This window comes from Primulina huaijiensis, chromosome 4 (genome assembly GCF_012295235.1).
Source record: "Primulina huaijiensis isolate GDHJ02 chromosome 4, ASM1229523v2, whole genome shotgun sequence".
NCBI lineage: Eukaryota > Viridiplantae > Streptophyta > Magnoliopsida > Lamiales > Gesneriaceae > Primulina > Primulina huaijiensis.
The window spans coordinates 25,951,421-25,970,945 of NC_133309.1; the positions used below are offsets into that span (position 1 = coordinate 25,951,421).

Here is a 19,525-nt window from a genome sequence, read left to right on the forward strand (position 1 = left end):
CTCCTTACATTAACGGGATATTCCGATGCCGATTGGGGAAATGACATTGATGATAGGCGTTCTACTTCTGGTTTTTGTTGGTTTCTTGGCAACTCTCCTATCTCATGGCATTCTAAAAAGCAAACTGTTGTTTCCCGCTCGAGTACGGAAGCCGAGTACCGCAGCTTAGCCAATGCAACAGCTGAACTCCTTTGGCTTAAATCAATTCTGTCAGAACTCCACATTGGTTCAACTAAGATTCCAGTTATCTGGTGTGACAATCTCAGTACTATAGCTCTCAGTGCAAATCCGGTATTGCATTCAAGAACTAAACACTTTGAATTTGACTTATTCTTTCTAAGAGAAAAGGTTCTTTCCAATCAAATGGCAGTTCGATATGTTCCCTCTTGTGATCAAATCGCTGATGTTCTTACAAAGCCTCTCTCAGCCGTCTCATTTACTCGCTTTCGGACCAAGCTCAGCGTTTTACTCAATCCCACGCTGACCTGGCGGGGGGAAGTTAAGTAATAAAGACCCACATCAGCAGTGGTGGTCTACATCAGCAGCACATGCGAGACTCACACATGTGCAATATTCTAGAGTCATCTATGGATAGAATTTTAGTGTAACAAACTCAACAAACTCTTGTTATGTATTTCTTTATTTACCCTTATCAATTGTGTATAAATAGTGTAGGGTCATATTATTTTAATATACAAGAAGGAAAGCTTTTCATCTTTCCCATTACATGAGTCTTCTTTCCACTTTCCTTACTTGCACCAGAAAAACAGTCAACTGCTATTCCAGTTTCACGCTGGAGAAGTTTTCTTATTGCAGACCATGTATCATCGCTAGCTCCATCTAATAAAACCTCAACAGGTTCAGATAATGATACATTGAATTTTTTCTGTCCATGAAATGTTATCAGCAAAAGCCACACAACATATAAACAAGAAGATTTTTGTGATTAACATGGCTTGGATGTTCGAGTTTGCTTATGGTGTCTAAGAGATATGGAAGGCTCGGAACAAGAAGATTTTTGAAGGGAAAGATCCATTCGTTGAGGCTACTTTCCAAAAGATCAAGATGTTTGTTTTGCAGTGTATTTATCTGGATTTTCCAGTGGATCCTACTGCTTTTCTTACTTAGCAGGTGCTGTTAGTATTAGACAGTCCCGGTTAGACTGATGGTTTTATCATTGATGTTGTTGATTTCTGTTAGCCCAGTATGTCTGGTGTAGTTGTTTTGTACTGACTTTGATATTTGTTGTTCAGTTTTTTTGTTTGCTCAGATATGCCTGGAGTAGTTGTATTGTGACATTTTGATCTATATATTTTATTTACCGATCAAAAAAAATAATAGAAGGTCTAAACATTATAGTGATAATGATGATCCCTCAACAAACACTATCATAAAGATTTCATTAGCCAATATATCATACCTCAAATATGGTTGCAAGTTCAGATAGCTTGGCAGCTCGAACCACTGAAACATGTGCATCTATATCACGATGTATCTTATCTCGTACTTTAGAAGAGTCTCAATTTGCCTGGTCAATGTCCGCTTCTACAAACCATAAGAAAGAGTTATTCTGTCTGTTTCAAATATCATCGCTAATAAACATTGAGAATTAGCTCGTTCAGCACACTAAAAAATGTCTTGGTATAATGAGAATGTTGCTGCAACTAAAGAAGTTTGTATATTACGATGTAAGATAAAATACAAAGCTGGAACAGAAGAGTATAACCGAATAACAGCAATTTCAAAATTCAGTTTTTTGATGCTACTCTGCCATTTTAAGATGCTTTTTAGCCCTCTCTAAGTCGAAATTTAACTGCATTATGATGTAGGGCAGAAACTAGAGTTGAGGCATGTTATATATAAATTATTGAACCTGCAACTGCTTTGTCAAACTGTGACACGAAAAACTTGGAGCAATCCCGTGCAGCCACAAAAAACCCTTTACCCTCGTTCAAGACCCTATCAAATGCTTCTTTGAATTTCTCCAAATGTTTCAGAGCGTATGTGTCCCAACATGAATTGATAAGCTATCTTAGACTTGCCACCTTTGACAAAAAAAAAAAAAACAATGTAAGGTTTTCAGTCTGCATTCATCTTCCCCTAGAGAAAATTACATATACGTGATGCGCCAAATAATGGAGATAGCTCCATTATAGTAGGCTTTTGGAAAACATGAGTGCGACTTTATTAAATTAAAATTCATAAGAGTATGAACCTGCTCTTTAAATTGATCTTCCTTCTCCTCATAACTGGATAGAGCCACAACTTCAACCTGACATCAACCATTTAATAGCCTCGTTAATCAACTTAAATCATAGAAAGGAGTGAAATAGAGCTTATAATAAATCAACACTTTACATAGAAAAATTCACTTAACGGTGTTTCCTCTTGAGCTTGTGGTTTATGAACTGAATTCCATATCTACAAAGAGGGATCATAGATGAAAAAATAGAGAAAATCCTAACACAAAAAAAAAAACAAACAAATAAATAAATAGAAGGCCTCATTAATATACCTTCTGAATGTCTTCTGTTAAAACGGGCTCCAAGTTTTCCAAAGGAGTCTACAATACAAAGAAAAACAATTCAATATTTCTTTCATGGGACCAAACACACCAAATACTTGAAGCAGTTGATATTGAAAGACATATTTGAATGAAAAAAAAGAACATAATACCCTTGTCTTATCACGAATAACAAACAACAAATTTGTCTTGCGTGGGCTAAATAATCTCATCATAACCTGCTCATAATAAAAAAAATCACTTACAGTACCATTTGAATTAAATATCTGAGTTGTGTACTCATGGATTACCTGAAATACAGTTTTTAAAAGAGGTTTGTTTGCAGCCTGCTCGTCGTGACATCACCTGAACATAATATTTTTGCAAGAACTACTTCAGGGATTTTAAAAAATCCCCAAACCCGAACTCAAACATGAAAATATCGAGGATCCCCGTCTCCGTTTCGGGTTTTCCCCACGAGCCCCAAATCTGTGGGGAAAGTTGTCATCCCTACTTCCAAGAAATCCCAGAAGCTCAAAATTGTCCACCAGGATGTCAGGCCTTCTAATGCCCAAGAGAAAGATAAGGGCAAATCCCTTGCTCTCCCCAAAACAAAAGTAGAGGCGCTAGGTACCCCATTGTTTTCTACTATGGCCAGTACTATTCACTCGGGGTCCGACGAAGACCTTCGAGTTCTTGGATCTATCACCTCTTTTTGATCCCTCCTCAATCCGGTCCCTCAGATCGAGTTGATCGGCCTTCGGTGGGGTTCTATAATTTTTCGGGACCAAATCTGTAGTGATCTCCAATTTCCTGTTCTTTATTTCTATATTGAGATGTCTCGCTTTCTCGAGGTCCTTCTAAATCAACTTCATCCCAATTTCTTTCTCATAATGGCCTGGCCTATGTGCTCTTTAAAATGAACAATCTTTTGATCACCCCCATCATTCACTACTGCTTTGTTTGTCGGTTTAATGAGAGTGCTTTCTCTCTTCCTGCCCGGGTTAACAAGAGTTTCCTAGATGATATTCCTTCTTCTCTGAAGGGATGGAAATGCCGGTTTTTCTTTATCAGTCTATCCTCTCTTCCCAAATGTCCAATCGGTTTTTTATCCAACCTGCCTTCCTTGCCGAGCTCCCTCAGTCATATAAGTTTGAGGAGCCTCATACTCGGAGCGAGGAGCTTGTGGAGCAGCAAAAAATTTCCTCTTCTGTGGTGATTTCCGAGGAACATATTGTGACCTATGGGTTGAGTGCTCGGATAGAAGACCATGTACATAGGGTATTGACGAGGTAGACACCTCATGTGCTCAGCCTAGTATCTCTTCTTTTTACTCTTTTTTCTATATTTCCCTTAACTTTATATAGTTGTTTATTTATGTCTGTCTACTTCTTCTTTTTTATATAGATAAGCCCGAGATGCAAGAAACCTTTTCTAAGAGGTGGGCATCTGAAAAAGCGGCTGCCGAGAAAAAACAGGCTGTCTGGAAGGTTGCTTCTGAAAAGAAGGCTCTAGCCAAGAAGGCATCCGAGGAAGCCCGGGTGACTGCTGAGGCCCGAGAAGCTAAGAAGCGATGGAACGTCGGTGATAAATGGAAGACGATTTCTACCCTTTTTTCTTTTCAAAACCCCACCGAAAACCCACATTGGGATGCAAATGAGTCGAGTGATCGTTGTTGGAAGGAAGAATGAGGAAGAAAATCGAAGAACGATGGAGAAAAAAAAGTTGAAATCTCCCTTGCAAGTGGAAGGTTCAAGAACTCGGGCCACTTTGGTAGCTTTCCCGGGATGACGGGGAACTAGATCCATTTTCTCCACCTGAACTGTCTTAGCATAGCATTCCGAGAGGATGGTTGATCTCCTCATACTTCTCTCGCCCTGTTTCCCAGGAGAAATTTGATTTTTTGATGGTAAATTGAGGCGACAATCATGAGAGCATTCATTTTGATCACCCCCAAGTAGGGGATTTTCCATAGCTTTGGTCAACTCGTACTCGGCCTCCTGAGGGGGCTTATCATGATTTCTCAGTCTGGATCGACAAACTTTGATGTTGGCAGGGATGATGGTCTAGGGCTCTCGGTAGCCCTAGGCTTCCATCACTCTGCCCGAGTCTGAAAATGACCGAGTTCTTTCGAAGTATAACCAAAATGAAATAACTGTGTAAGAAGTTATATATCTAACATACATATAAATACACCACTTTCATTTGTGAATTTCCTTATTTGTCCTTGTTCATTTATTTAATTTAATTTAAGTTAGCAAACAAATTAACAGGTTATCTTAAAGGTTTTTTTTGCAATTCATTGTCCATCTTAAATGAATTTGGACATTAATACACATTCCTCTTTCTTTCCTAACTTTTATGCCAAAAAAAATTATTTAATTAAATTTTCTTGTTAATTTAAATTAGCAAATTAAATTAATATGTTTTTTTAGGAGTTTTTTGTAATTCATTGTCCATCTTAAATGGATTTGGACATTAATACACATTCCTATTTCTTTTTTAAATTTTAGGCCAGAAAAATTATTTATTTACATTTCTTAGTAAAATCTAACATCTAACATACATATAAATATATCACTTCTAATTGTGAATGTTTTAATATACCCTTATTCATTTAATTTAGCAAATTAAATCAATAAATTTTTAATGGATTCTTTTATAATTTATTGTCTATCTTAAATGCTTTTGAATATTAATGAATGTTGAATTTATCAATTTACCAATGATTTTTTTTGTTGCTGCTAAAATTATTGTATTTCTTCATAATTGCTAATGATTATTTCATATTTATATCTTATATTTTCTTTTATTTTACATATAAATAAGTCACTTTTATAACAAATTGATTTTAAAATAATAATTTTTTAATGGATTCTTTTATAATTTATTGTCTATCTTAAATATCTTTGGATATTAATGCATATTGAATTTATCAATTTACCCAATATTTTTCTTTGTTGCTACTAAAATTTGTTATTAAAATTAGTGTATTTCTTCATGGTTGCTAATGAATATTTAATATTTATATCTTATCTTTTCTTTTATTTTACATATAAATAAGTCACTTTTATAACAAATTGATTTTAAAATATGAACTAAGAAGCATCGTATATTTTGTAGATATTGAAATATGTTAAAAATTATTTGTAAGAATATTCTTTTAACGTAAAATTATTCTGTGATTGCAATTTTGCAATACTTTTCTCAAATTACTTTTTTAATGAATTATTTTTTAATTGTGGTTTTACTACTTGTACATCTCATTGCGAGGTAGAAAACCTTGTACCATATATGGGTGTAACTCGCTTTAATTTTTAAAATATAACTAATAAAATTTGTGAGTTCTTCAACTATATTTTTTAATTTTTTCATAATATTATAAACACGTTATATTATTTTTTATAAATTTTATATATTTAATTTAAGTTATTTTTACTAATGAATGTCTATAAATTTGTGAAACTCTTGATATTTTTATATAGCTGATAAAAAAAAACTTCTAATAAAATGTTTAATATTTCATATATAACTATAAAATAATTTTTTTAGGAACTTAAGAATTTTTTTTATGTATTTAAATTAAATTTTTTAATTAATATCAATGAATTTATGAAGCTCTTGATATTTTTATGTAGATGATAAGAAATGCTAAATTTTTGACAAATTCCAATAAATTGATTTAAGTAATAATTAAATAAATAGTTACTCAACAATTTAGTGATTTCACTTATGATTAATTATGTATTATGATAATATTTTAGATAAAAAAATGTTTTTAAAGTTAAAGTTTCTATTATTATATATTTTGTTATCAATTTTCAATTGCGTTCTAAACATAATACAAAATATGATTATATTAACATTATTCTATTACGAAATCATCATATATAATATATTATTTGTTATACTGTTTGTTCTTTTCAACCTATTAATTAATTTCTAATTGTATATGATGAAATTACATACATAAAAAACAATTTTTTCTCTTTTCTACATATTAATTAATTTAGCATTATATATGATGAGTTTATATATATATAAGCTATTTTTCACATTTCAAAATAACAAAATTGTTATTTAATATTACTCACTTAATAAATTAACTAAGTTATGTTTACCAATTCATTGTGCATTATTATTATGATTGCAATTTAATGAAGCATAGGTGAGGACATATAGTGGTCACCCTAACAATTAATATTTGTGTTTAAATTATTATTAGTAATTAAAACTACTTTGTGTTCGATGAAATTATTTGATTAGTGAGAATAAATTTGATTTAGAAAAATGATTTCTAGAATGTAAAATAACAACTATATCATATTTGTTAGGTGCAATAATTGTTTATGTAAGGTATAACAATCGAAATGTGACGTTTGAATTGTTTTACGATTTTAAAAGATTTTAGTTAATGTTGCATCGTTACCCTGGTTATAACCTTTGGTAAAGCGGCAAATGCATGATCCTACAATTGGTATATATAAGAGTCAAAGTCATGAGATCAATTCTCATATATTTCAATTAGTGTAATTATTGATATTGTTGGAGTGCAATAATTGTCTTTGTTGGATACATCGATCGAATCATGATGATTGAGCTACTATACAGTTTAAAATATTTGAGTTGATGTGTAATATCTATTCTAAAAAAAGAAACAGTTAAACAAAATTCAACTAAGAGAATTTTATTTGATAGTCACTATATGCACTCCATTTAAATACATTGTGATTTTGATTTTAGAAAAATTTACTATTCTCTTAATTTTATTTTTATTGTTTTCCATTGTGAATGATATTTGGATGAAAATTATCTTTGTTAATTTGAGAGAGCAGTCATTATGTTATAATCATGCAAATTGAAAAATGTTATATAAATAAGTGAATATATTTGATTTATCATTATGATGTATTTTTATTTATTGTGTTTTGATATATTTAGATCAATAAATACTCATAAACAAGATATTATTTAAACGATTTTAAAAATTATTTAAATCTTCTTAGTATATATTTAACATTCTGGCTTCTAGTTATTCATATGTTACCATTTGTTTAATTTTTGTGTATGTCTTGATATATAAGATGTTAGGAACATATAAAAGTTTTGAATAGTTTTTTTGAATTTTTTTATTTATTATATATGTATAATTATGAACATTTATGACGTAAAAAATATATTTTGCATAGCTCATACATATGCAGTACATTATTGACCCCCACACTCGCGCAAGAAAGCGCTGTACACACTCGGCGAGCTACTGAGCACCGCCACCACGGAGGCGAAAATGAAGGATAGAGCAGCGGAGCATAGCGTGGAGGAGCGCTACAGTCAATGGAAATCCCTAGTGCCCGTCCTCTACGACTGGCTAGCCAATCACAACCTCGTTTGGCCGTCTCTCTCTTGCCGGTTAAATTTTCTCCTATCTCTAGGGTCTTAATGCATTTCTTTGTCCTTGTGCTGTCTGGAGATTTGATTGGTAGATACTGGCACCTCTGCTACTGAAATCTTTGACTTGTGGAAAGTGTCGTGGAAATGTACATATTTTTTCCTGCATTTGTTGCTTTTTCCATGTTATATTGATATGTGATGCTTTTTCCCCCTCTCTCAGATGGGGACCGAAGGTGGAACAAGCGACTTACAAGAACCGTCAGCGATTATATCTTTCAGAACAGGTGAGATGGTTTTATCATTCTCTGTCATCCTCATGTTCACAAGTGAAATTGTTTTGTGTGGATGGGAAGTTTGGCCTCGAATCTAGATGCATTGCATTTGACTAGAAATTAAACGTGCATTAGTTTTAGGGAGAAAAGATTAAAACTTTAGATTCAAAGGCATCTATCTCCACCAAGAGTCGCTCAATCAACATGTCTCTATTATTTTACTTATCTCGTCTCTTTCTTATTTTTTGCGTTAAGAGTGGCTACACAATGACTGTCAATTGTGAAACTGCTGGTTTTTCAGTATCACAGTAGTGATTTGACATTTCTGTTTAGTTCTACAAAAGAATGATTGCACAAGCAGTTACCACTTACCAAAGCATGATAACCGCGATGAAACCTTGATCGTAGGAAGATGCTAAAACATGTATAAACCTTGATGGTAGAATAGATACATACTCTGCTGATTTAGATGGCGACTCTTGAAGTTGTAGTTCATTTTATTCAAATCAAGAGCTAGAGCTAGGGCTTTTAGATGTTTTACCCTCGTATGGATTTGGACGGAGAAAGTTTTTAAAGTTCAAAAATTTGTGAAAGTACTAAAACTTCTCAAAACTAAAATGAGTGTATTTATTTGTTGTAAAGGAAATAATTTGTGCATCAATATTTACTGTCGCGCTCGCGCTTCACAAATTCTTATTTCTTGGGAGATGATCTGATTTTTATTTCCTTTCATCATCATCCCATTCCTTTAAAACCAATTTCCCTCCCTTGATGTCTTTGAACAAAAAATATATGGGTGAATGAGATATAAGTGACATGGATTTTAGCCTTTGTAATTTGTCATTGTCTTACTTGGGTTGCGATGATGCTGCTAACATGTGTTCCTCTCCTATTTTGTTTAAAATCAGTTTCTTTTCTTGTGCCAAATGTTCTCGCTTCTAACTTCCCCTTCTCCCCTTTGCCGCTAGACCGATGGCACAGTTCCAAACACCCTTGTCATAGCTAACGTTGAAATAGTGAAAACTAGAGTTGCAGCAGCAGAGCATATTGCACAGGTGAGGTGTTGATATCAAACATTAGTGGGTGTGTTAATGAAATGTCATACCTTTTTCCTGTTCAATTAATAGTCATTTATCAAACCAAATTGATTCTCGTTGGTTGTCTTACTGGTCAATATTTTAGTTCAACGAAGAATCCCGTTCACCTTTTGTAAAAAAGAGCAAGACCATCATACATCCTGGAGAGGTATGTTTTAGTAGTTTCGCCTTCCGTCTGTGCTGAAAATCATGTTGGTTTATCAACATAACTGACTATAAAATCCACCCATTCAAGTTCATGCGTCAGAAGAAAAAGAAAAACTAAAGAAGAAAACGATTTTAAAAAACAAAGTGTCAAGTATCCTGGTAAACTGATGATAAAAACAAATTTTCTCTTCCAAAGTGAATTATGCTTTTTCTCCAAATTCTCTTTTCGATTTTCATTTTAATCTCCTTGCACCTTTTGACTGTGGATCCATGGAACCTGATTGCATTATTACATCAAGAAAACATTTTTCTATCTATCCCTATCAATATGGAACGGAAGGTGGACCCTATCATTTATTTTTAAAAGAGAGGCCAAAGTAAAAATGTGAAACATGGCCCGTGTTATGTTTCAGGTGAATCGTATCAGGGAATTGCCGCAGAATAACAAGATTGTGGCCACTCACACCGACAGTCCTGATGTAAGCTTTTTATCCATGCATTACCTTCTATTCCCTCAAATTTTTGTATAATTGGTTATGTTCATTTCCTTGAAATGGTCTTAAAATTTAGCAAACTAATTTGTATGTCCTAACCTTAAACTTGGGGATAGGTTCTCATTTGGGATGTAGAAAGGCAACCTACTCGTCAACCTGTTTTAGGTGCTACAGCATCTCGTCCGGATCTGGTATGCTTTTGAAGTGACTGTGACTTGATATTTATCAGTCATCTGGATTCACTCGACGCCTATCTATATTTTTGCCCATCGATACTATCAATCTTGTCTCGAAACACCTTCTAGTCAACGAGGGTTACATGCAAAAGTTTATTTTATCTGTCATTTGATACCTTTAAAAGAAAAAAAACATACCATTGCTCAAGCATTGTGATTGGAACCACACATTGCAGATACTGACTGGTCATCGAGATAATGCTGAATTTGCTCTAGCCACATGTCCTATGGAACCTTTTGTGCTCTCTGGAGGTCTCTCTCTCTATCTCTCTGTGTGTGTAGCGTGCATGTGGTGATTTCGAATAAGGCATGCACGATAACTTGAAATTGTTGGAGATAGGTTCAACAGTTGGTAAATAACCGTACTTGTCAGGTTCCACCATAAAAAATTCGAGATTGAGACCTATTTTCTCCCCTTATTTATTATTTATGACCAACTTAAAACTCTGCGTAGGAAACATTTTCTGGACTGATGCTCCCAGAAAAAAAAGTTTGCATGGTTTAAAAAGTCCTTTTAGTATGCAATCCGATGATAGAGGGAAGAAAACAAAATCCCGTATTTGCGATTAAATATTATGTGAAGAAGTTTTTCAGTACTATTTGAGTTATTTATATAAATTTTATTATATATTTTTCAGTATCTCTGTCCTTTATTTTTAAATGCCTGCTAAAATAAGTTTCTGCATTTGATCCGAGTCTGTCATGTTTGAACTAAGATGCTCCTAGACTGGTCCTTCGCTATTTTCTGTGTAATATTCATCATTAGTTTTTTATAAGCAATCTGGTGGAAAAAATTAGGAATTGAAATTAAAGCACAAAATGGTTTCAGATCCCAATATTTTTTGTATTTGGGATGGACCGATGGAGTAAACCTGATTTAGAGTCATGATTCAACGTTATTCAAATTGTACATGCTTTTTGCTAGTAGTTTTGTATCATAATAAAGTAATACCTTTTCTATTTGGTCTGGATGTCAACTACTTAGTTGATGTTTTACTTGTGCTCATACTCACTGTAATAGCTTCCAGAATGCTACCAATTTATTCAACTACCGTGTTCTGGATTAGCCAACACTAAACTGGGAAATGAACTCTCTATATCATATACGCTGATTGATGTATCGATCCCACATGTATGCCATGGAGGACCTTCACATAAGATATGCATCATGCAGTATGTATTGCATAGAGTGTTTTTCCACGATATAGCATATACTAAACCCTTTCTTCTTCAACTAGTTGTTGTACTAGTACTTCCTTTGACAGTTCTACTTTATGTAAAAAAAATTCTTAATGGCAGGCAAGGACAAGTCTGTGGTTTTGTGGAGTATCCACGATCACATATCATCATTGGCAGCAGATCAGGGAGCTCAAAAATCCCCTGGATCTAAGGGAAGTGCTGTCAATGGTAAAGCTTCTGATGGCTCCATTGTTCAACCTCGGGGTATTTTCCTAGGGCACGAGGATACCGTAGAAGATGTACAGTTTAACCCATCAAGGTAGCTAGAATTCTCAATCAAAACTGTCATCAGTTCTGAGAAGGAACTAGGTTATCTCTTTGGTGCAGTGTTGCATGATTGTAGTTAAGGTTGGCGTAATTTGAGATATAAATGACTCACACATTAGCATACGTATTAAGTTTTAAATGTACTCTTTTTATGAAGCTATGCAATATTTAATATTCATCTCTCATTCATTTCAACATGTGATATAGCTCGCAGGAGTTCTGCAGCGTTGGTGATGATTCTTGCCTTATACTGTGGGATGCGAGAAGTGGTTCTTCTCCCATTGCAAAGGTAGTTTTCCAACCAAGATTTTTATTCAATTTAAAACATCATTTCACAATGTTGTATTGTCGTCCCTTCCGCAAAGCACATGGATAATCACTGCATGTTCTCTCCACTGCCCTTCCCCAGTAGGAAGATCCCGCTTTTCTTCTAGATTGATCTATATACATATTGACAATCAAAATTCCTGGATGATGCAAGGGTGCTATTCTTACTTGTTTTACCGTGCCTGTACTTTGCTTAATATTTTCATCGTTGTGCCTATATTTACATTTACTGATTATCAGACTTTTGTGTCATACCAAGTGTCGCATTTACTTGCAAGTAGTATCTGATTTGCCTTTGGTTCTTGGATATTACCCCACAGGTTGAAAAGGCTCACAATGCTGATCTTCATTGTGTCGATTGGAATCCTAATGATTTAAATCTGATTTTGACTGGGTACGTTTTTGACATTTATTTCACTTGAAAGAAATGTTTAAAGATATTAATCACATCATTCATTAAGCATTCTTAACATATTGTTCATCCACATCTAGTTCTGCTGATAATACTGTTCGAATGTATGATCGTCGAAGTCTTACCTCTGGAGGAGTTGGATCTCCCATTCACATATTTGAAGGTCATACTGCTGCTGTTCTTTGTGTCCAGGTATTACTTGCCATTTGGGTTGCATGCTTTAGATGGAGGCTTAAACACGTATCTGTATGTTTACTAGCAACTGGCACCATGATATTTCTATGCAGTGGTCTCCAGACAAGGCATCTGTCTTTGGCAGTGCTGCAGAAGATGGCATGTTGAATATCTGGGATCATGGAAAGGTGAAATCACAATCTATAATTGTTGACTCTCTTTACTCATCTTCCTAACCTTCAAAAGGCTTATGTGCTAACTGAATTGGTGATAAAGCTTGGATTTAAAATCCATTGGAAAGCTAACTTGTCGTTTTCCTGAAAACACAAATTCAAAAAGTCATAATCGTTGTTGGCTTGAATTTCTACTTTCTATCTCTCGCGTTAAAAAAAATTGCTTGTGAGCCATATTCGGCAATCAGGTGGGTAATGCTGGAACAGAAAAATCAGATTATCCCCCTGGATTATTCTTTCGACATGCGGGGCACAGGTACTTGGTCGATAAATCCTTTTCCCTCCTTAATTTGTCATTGTTCTCTTGTAACTAATGGTGGTTGCTCTGGATATAAAACTACAGGGATAAGGTGGTTGACTTCCATTGGAATGCTGCAGATCCATGGACAATTGTTAGCGTGTCTGAAGATGGAGAAAAGACTGGAGGGGGAGGTACATTGCAGGTAGCAACTTTATTCATGTGTTTCAATGCCAAAAAGTGGCCTCTATTACTTTATGTAGAGCCGTTAGCTTCACTATAGAACTGCATTCCTATGCTCTTGGTATCCATGAGATTAAACGAGAGCAGCACTGTAGGACAAGAACTGTCAGCCATTTTTCTTATTTTTAGAATTGAGGCTGGAACATTTGTGCAGATATGGCGAATGATTGACCTGATTTATCGTCCAGAAGAAGAGGTCATTGCGGAGCTGGATAGGTTCAAATCTCATTTGCTGTCATGCTCCTCTTGATTCCATATTCGGAAATCTGGGAATCTTTTTGGTATTTTGTCCCGAACTTTGTCGAAAACAGGTTTTTTGTTTTGTTTTGTTTTTGACAAAAAAAAATTTATGGGACTGTCCAGAAACTTTGGTATTTTACTTGTAAGAAACATTTGTGAATCTGAATGTTAGATCTTAAAATCCTATGAATGGGAGGATATGATATTTCATCTGGTGTACTCGCTTAATATCTTTGACGCGGACGGATGTTTAATTTAGCAGAACTTTCTTTTGTAAATTAATCTCCTATCTTGCATCTGTGTATTTGAATCCCCTTTTGGGTGTTGTGAAAACGTGGTTCGGTTGATGGAGTGGTAAATAATTGATTCAGGGGTGATAAATAATTTGGGTTTAGAGGATAAAAAATGACATAGAATGATAATTAAGGATTGATAATTTAAAATTTTGCATCATATTGGAAGTACATATATATATTTTAATAAAAATTTAACATCATTCTTTCATTTGAACCTTTTCTTTCACCTTGACGTGTTAAATCCTTTTGTGTCGTATACGGCAGCGATGTGTACGGTTTGCTGTATACCAACAAGACACGAGAGACATTTCTCACTTCAAACACTCAATACGCTCTTTAATTTCTCAGGCTTTGATAGATTACCTTTACTAAACACGATCTAAATGAATCAATAAGGAATAAAATAAAAAGTTTGTGCATAAACCTCATTTTCATCAATTTCTTTAAGCTTTTCTTCTTCATCAATAAGGAATAAAATAAAAAGTTTGTGCATAAACCTCATTTTCATCAATTTCTTTAAGCTTTTCTTCTTTTATTCCGTCAATTATAACATACACTAGTTTGGCTACAACAAAGTATATATTCAAGAAACAATTACACTTGATTCTATTATTATTATTATTTTAAAAAGAATTAGAAATAACTTTTAGAATTGCGCAGGATCTATTAGCCAGACCTCGAACCGCCTGACAAGCTTTAGTCGAAATTACAAGTTGGGTCGACTAAGTAACTTTGAAAAAGCTATCATAAACCAAGATGTTAACGTTCTCACCATTTCGGGTCTCCGCATGTACATTTTGTTATTAGAAACTTGGATATAATTATCATTTAGCTAGCATAAACGTTTCGGCTCATCCTGACACGGTTTGAGTCTCCCATTTCTCTGCCTGTACATAAGAAGCTATCTTAGAATCAAAACTAGCTATGAGTGATGACAATGACAATAGACTTCAGAGTTCAAGTTCAGAACAAACCAAAACACGTCTTTTTTTTCCTGTGCCAGTAACTCTTCAAATGATATGTCAGAATCAATGCTCTCCACAAGGCTGGCGGATTTCGCTTCCATCTCCATATGAGCACCAATTTCCAGCATCTACCGTGTGAAACCAACTTAGAGACCGTATTCGAGAAGTGGTTATCAAATATTATCTAGAAAAGGCAACTTACCTTCTTGTAGGCTGGAGAGACCTTGAGCTGTTCTTGGAGCCAGTTATATACAAAAGTATCCTCCTCCAATCTCTTCTGTTCCAATTCTAGCTTGTATATCTAAATGCAATTCAGAATTATGCTACAGATAACAAATAAGATTTACATTTGAGCCCACTTTATCGGTACCTGTTGACGAAGGCGATCAAATGATGACCTGTCTGCTTTAAACAATAGTGCCTTGGTGATAGTGAACTTTCGATTGATGACCTCAGACCTATTTGCCAGACAATCATGGTTAAGCAAAGGAATCCAAGATCATTATCAGAAAAATGAATATTTTCAATTCTATATAACTTTAAAATAGGAATTTTGCAAAGATATACAAAACGGAGGTTTTCTTTCCATTCTGAGATAAGAATTTCCACCATTAAATAAGTCACATTGCAACAATTCATACATCTGAATCAAATTTCTGGTTTATGTAAAAGAAATTATGCAAACCTACTTGTGCTGCAGCTCGTTTTTCGCCTCAATCAGGCAATTGATAAATTGTCCAATCTGCATTTTTGACCAACACAGAAATAAATGCTTTATTATAAATAAATAATATATAATAAAAGTAATTTCGGACCAACATAAAAGTATTCACTTTAGTATCGATAAAAAGGTAACTACTTTAGATGCCTAAAAGAGTTTTGTGCATACACAATTGAAATATCAAAGTCAAGGTAAATAGATGCCGGAAAATTAAAATAAACAAACATCTGCATTCCCAACCTTTTCTTCATCACAAGATGGAAATATTATATACTACACCAGCCGTTCTCTATGTAAAATAATAAAGATGTTCCTGAAATTAAGTAATTGGCTACCTTTCACATTTGTCCAGCTATATTTGGACAAGCAAGAAAACGAGACCATACTTGCATATACACAGGACCTCTCCCTACAAAAAAACTCAAGCTCCTAGCATGCAAAATCTTCTAAAATAACAGACTGAATCATTAGAGGCTAAAAGGTAGCAGGCAGCAAGAAATGCCAAGCGGAACTTGGTTTATCCTAAACTGAAAGCTGTTGCATTCAAGCATCATGTTTACAGTTCTGTTTCCTATGTTCATTGCCTGGTTCAGCATCCGATCTCCCAGTTAACTAAGGATAATGAGCAAACATTTCGGTCTTAAAAAAATCTAAGAATCACATTTTGACTTTCATTTGTTTGGAGTAACACATCTTGCTTAACTGGGTTGACATACACCAGTTTCATGTGATGGAAAATCCTCAAATGGTTAATCTTCTGGTGAAATCTAAGAAGTCAGCTGTAAAGTGCTCTTCAATTTGGCCACAACAAGAATTTTATAACAAACGTGGTAATTACAGCCACTCTCTCTGCTCCACTTCCAATTTTTCCTCTGAACTAAATAAGCGGTATTGGTGCAAGGGACTACCTTGGGGCTTAACTTATGCCTTTGTTTTTGTCAATGACAACTCGTGCAATTATTTTAGATGAATTTTACATAGACAACCTGGTATTTGAATCAAATCAGCCATCTCTTTGATAGAACAGTTCATAAACTCCGGCTTGGGGAAAATACTAGGTTTCATGTTTTGAATTTATCTTAAAACTTCATCTCTTTGACAGAACAATTCATAAACTCCATCTTGGGGAAAATACTAGATTTCATGTTGCGAATTTATCTGAAAACTTCAGGTCCTTGTCTTAATATACTTAAGCAGCATCATTCTTCTGAGGTTGGGACTATGGGGCATCACCACAACAAGGTCGACCTGCCAAATGATACACCTCTACGCCAGTAAAACTTCATAGCAATGTCATCTTCCACAACACAATCAAGTACCATGAATTATTTGAATTCTCCATTTGCCGGTCGACCCTAAGATAATTTCTTTCCAGCTCTACGTCCCAAATCAATTTCATATGAGAGGGAGGCATTACACAATAAGTTTGTAATAAAACAGAAATTACACGCAAACACATCAAATCATAACCACACATCAATAAAACAAATAAAATCAGGTTATCAACTAAACTCAAAAACAATGATTCAAGTCTTTCAATCCAACACCTCATAGCATATCAAACATATCTCCGCGGCATTACATAAAAACAAATTCTCACACATCAACAACAAAGACTCGAATTCGGTGGTATAAATACCAAATGTTCAAGTAAAGGAATACGAGCTAACACTACATATATATATATATTTTTAACAACAAATATACTATAAAGTAATATTATAAATCATGACTCAAGCTTTCAAAAAAAGAAAAAGAAAACAAATAACAAGAACCAGAGCAATGTATTAACTTAAAAGGAAAAAACACCTGATCAAGTGTCAATCCGTTTGACCCATGAGACTTCACAAGTTGATCATATTGATGTTTGATCTTCCTCTGAGTGGCACTAGAAGACTTAGTAAATGGATACAAACACACCAGCCCATCCTTCTCTTTTCCCACCTCTTCATTCGAATCAGGCGTTTTATTCTTTGCCCGTTTCTTCTTCTTCCTCCTCTTCTTCTCTTCCGGAACCGACACATATTCCCCGTCCGGCTCATCATAAAAATCTCTACTTTCACCTGACACGGTGTCCCATTTTTCCAAATCCGCAGGCATGACTCCAAGAAGCAACGAATTACCTGGATTCTCGCGACCCGTACCCAAGCCCATTTCTGTTCCTTGTTGCCGAGATGCAATCCCATCATCATTTACAGGTAAAGATTGGATCTTTATGGAATTCTCTTGCTTTTTACTGCAAGAAATGTTCTTGACGATTATGTACAGGGTGAGAATGAGAACGAAAAAAGCCAGAAAAAGGAAGCAATCGAAGGAAGATAACATTGTAATGCGGAAGAGGGAAGCTCGGTGCGATGATTTATAAGAAAAAGGGAGTGATGAGAAGAACAATTGGGTGGCCGCCATGGGAGAGGGTGTGTTTTGCTTTGCAAGTGACACGAGACGAAACGAGAGACTTAAATTTGGGTTTGATGAAGCTATCTTGGAAAGCAATGTCCATGATTCTTTATGTTGAAGTTGAGTGAAAAATGTTAATGTTATTCAATTTTAGTTGAGTTAAACTATTGTTAATAAAAATAATAATAAAATATTTTAAAAATAATATATTATTTTGTTTATCAAAATTTTAAACAATCAATAAATATTTTTTTAAAATCAAAATTTTGATGAGTATATTTTGATTAAAACATTTAATTATTTTTTAGAACGTGTTAAAAAAATATTTATCTTAAATTTCTAATTAAAATACATAATAATAACAACAATAATAATAGCAATTTCCAAAAAATTAATATACAAAAAATTCACGACGAAACTTTTTAAATAGTTGGAACATAATAGTATATAAAAAATCATATTTTATTTAATATGATAGAGAATAGTGAGAAATAAATATATAAAAGTAACACATCTCAAAATCATAACAGAAATTAAATGAAATGATATAATCAATACAGATATATAAATGTAGTTTATATTTTGAAGGGACATAAAATTCGAATTGGAATTTTAAAAAAGAAATTAAAAAAATTTCATTATAATTACATATTTATTATTTGTGTTAAAATAACTTCTTTATATCGAATGAGTGTAATTATTAATAATAAAAAAATAAATCTAAAAAATCATATTTTATTTTGTTTAACAAAATTTTAAATAATAAATAAATATTTTTTTAAAAGTCAAAATTATGATTTATAAGATGAATAAATTTTGATTAAAATTTTAATTATTTTTTAGAACATGTTAAAAAGTATCTATATTAAAATTCTAATTAAGATACATATAATAATAACAATTAACGGACAATCAATATCCAAAAATATGACGACATATTTTTAAAAATTTAATATTATATAAAAAAATTATATTATATTTAATATGGTAGAAGTAATGATAACTAAATATATATAACACAAAATAATAATCAAAATTAAATGAAATGATTAACCAACACATACACCTAGATCGATTTTATCACCATCTTGCTTTTGCTTTTGATACATCTTACTTAATAAAATTGAATATTGGTTTCACGTATTGATTACTTTAAGCATATTTGGTTTTCATTCAAAGTAGCTTCGAACATTCTTATTATTTTATCATTCTCAATGGCTAACATACTTAGTTTTACCTTAAGACTGTCGAGTCCTTTCGCTGTAAACAGCTGGATTCACTTGATTTGTCTTTCAGGCTTACTTTTTCTGCCTTCACTTCGTCAAGTGATTGAGAGATAATCTTGTACTTTTTTACCATATCATGAAGTTCAGTAACAAGATATTCTTGCATAAATTCATTAGAAATGAAATCAAATATCCCATCATCATCTTCCTCTTGTTCTGATTTTGCCATCAAACGCTAGACCGGCTCATCATCACTATCACTTGAGCTAGCTTTCGGTCCAGAAGACTCACTTTTTGGGTCTGTCTACTTGCTCTTATTCTCCTCAGCAACAAGAACCTTATGATCTTCTTTTTTCTTGAAGGATTTTTCTCATCCTTCCACCGTCTTCTCAAATGGTTTTTTTTCA

General features: G+C 33.6%; 2 protein-coding genes and 3 long non-coding RNA genes across 6 annotated transcripts; 1 reads left to right on the forward strand and 4 right to left on the reverse strand.

Moving 5' to 3' along the window:
* Positions 1 to 760: 760 nt before the first annotated feature.
* On the reverse strand, positions 761 to 1,979 carry LOC140975821 (uncharacterized). Its single transcript, XR_012175057.1, has 3 exons — positions 1,874 to 1,979; positions 1,421 to 1,545; positions 761 to 886 (listed from the first exon to the last, which is right to left on the reverse strand). It is a non-coding gene; the product is annotated as an uncharacterized lncRNA (long non-coding RNA).
* A 47-nt stretch (positions 1,980 to 2,026) lies between these two features.
* On the reverse strand, positions 2,027 to 2,423 carry LOC140975820 (uncharacterized). The gene is made up of 3 exons (XR_012175056.1): positions 2,359 to 2,423; positions 2,216 to 2,272; positions 2,027 to 2,045 (listed from the first exon to the last, which is right to left on the reverse strand). It is a non-coding gene; the product is annotated as an uncharacterized lncRNA (long non-coding RNA).
* An 88-nt stretch (positions 2,424 to 2,511) lies between these two features.
* LOC140975822 (uncharacterized) lies at positions 2,512 to 2,856 on the reverse strand. The gene is made up of 3 exons (XR_012175058.1): positions 2,815 to 2,856; positions 2,677 to 2,742; positions 2,512 to 2,563 (listed from the first exon to the last, which is right to left on the reverse strand). It is a non-coding gene; the product is annotated as an uncharacterized lncRNA (long non-coding RNA).
* A 4,831-nt stretch (positions 2,857 to 7,687) lies between these two features.
* LOC140975823 (WD-40 repeat-containing protein MSI4-like) lies at positions 7,688 to 13,723 on the forward strand. 2 transcript variants are annotated; one of them, XM_073439755.1, is made up of 15 exons: positions 7,688 to 7,912; positions 8,115 to 8,178; positions 9,135 to 9,221; positions 9,349 to 9,411; positions 9,824 to 9,889; positions 10,021 to 10,095; positions 10,317 to 10,392; positions 11,440 to 11,638; positions 11,854 to 11,935; positions 12,294 to 12,367; positions 12,466 to 12,577; positions 12,673 to 12,747; positions 12,981 to 13,048; positions 13,136 to 13,235; positions 13,428 to 13,723. In XM_073439755.1, exons 1-15 carry the CDS (start codon positions 7,791 to 7,793, stop codon positions 13,521 to 13,523), a joined length of 1,359 nt encoding a protein of 452 aa, XP_073295856.1. In that variant the 5' UTR covers positions 7,688 to 7,790; the 3' UTR covers positions 13,524 to 13,723. The 2 variants fall into 2 exon arrangements, 1 of the variants encoding a protein (XP_073295856.1); XR_012175059.1 differs by lacking the exon at positions 12,981 to 13,048 and having other exon boundaries at positions 13,428 to 13,565.
* A 750-nt stretch (positions 13,724 to 14,473) lies between these two features.
* LOC140975825 (uncharacterized) lies at positions 14,474 to 17,993 on the reverse strand. The gene is made up of 6 exons (XM_073439758.1): positions 17,305 to 17,993; positions 15,464 to 15,516; positions 15,145 to 15,232; positions 14,977 to 15,075; positions 14,784 to 14,902; positions 14,474 to 14,696 (listed from the first exon to the last, which is right to left on the reverse strand). The coding sequence occupies exons 1-6, from the start codon at positions 17,899 to 17,901 to the stop codon at positions 14,642 to 14,644; spliced, it is 1,011 nt and encodes a 336-aa protein (XP_073295859.1). The 5' UTR covers positions 17,902 to 17,993; the 3' UTR covers positions 14,474 to 14,641.
* Between the last annotated feature and the right edge of the window lie 1,532 nt (positions 17,994 to 19,525).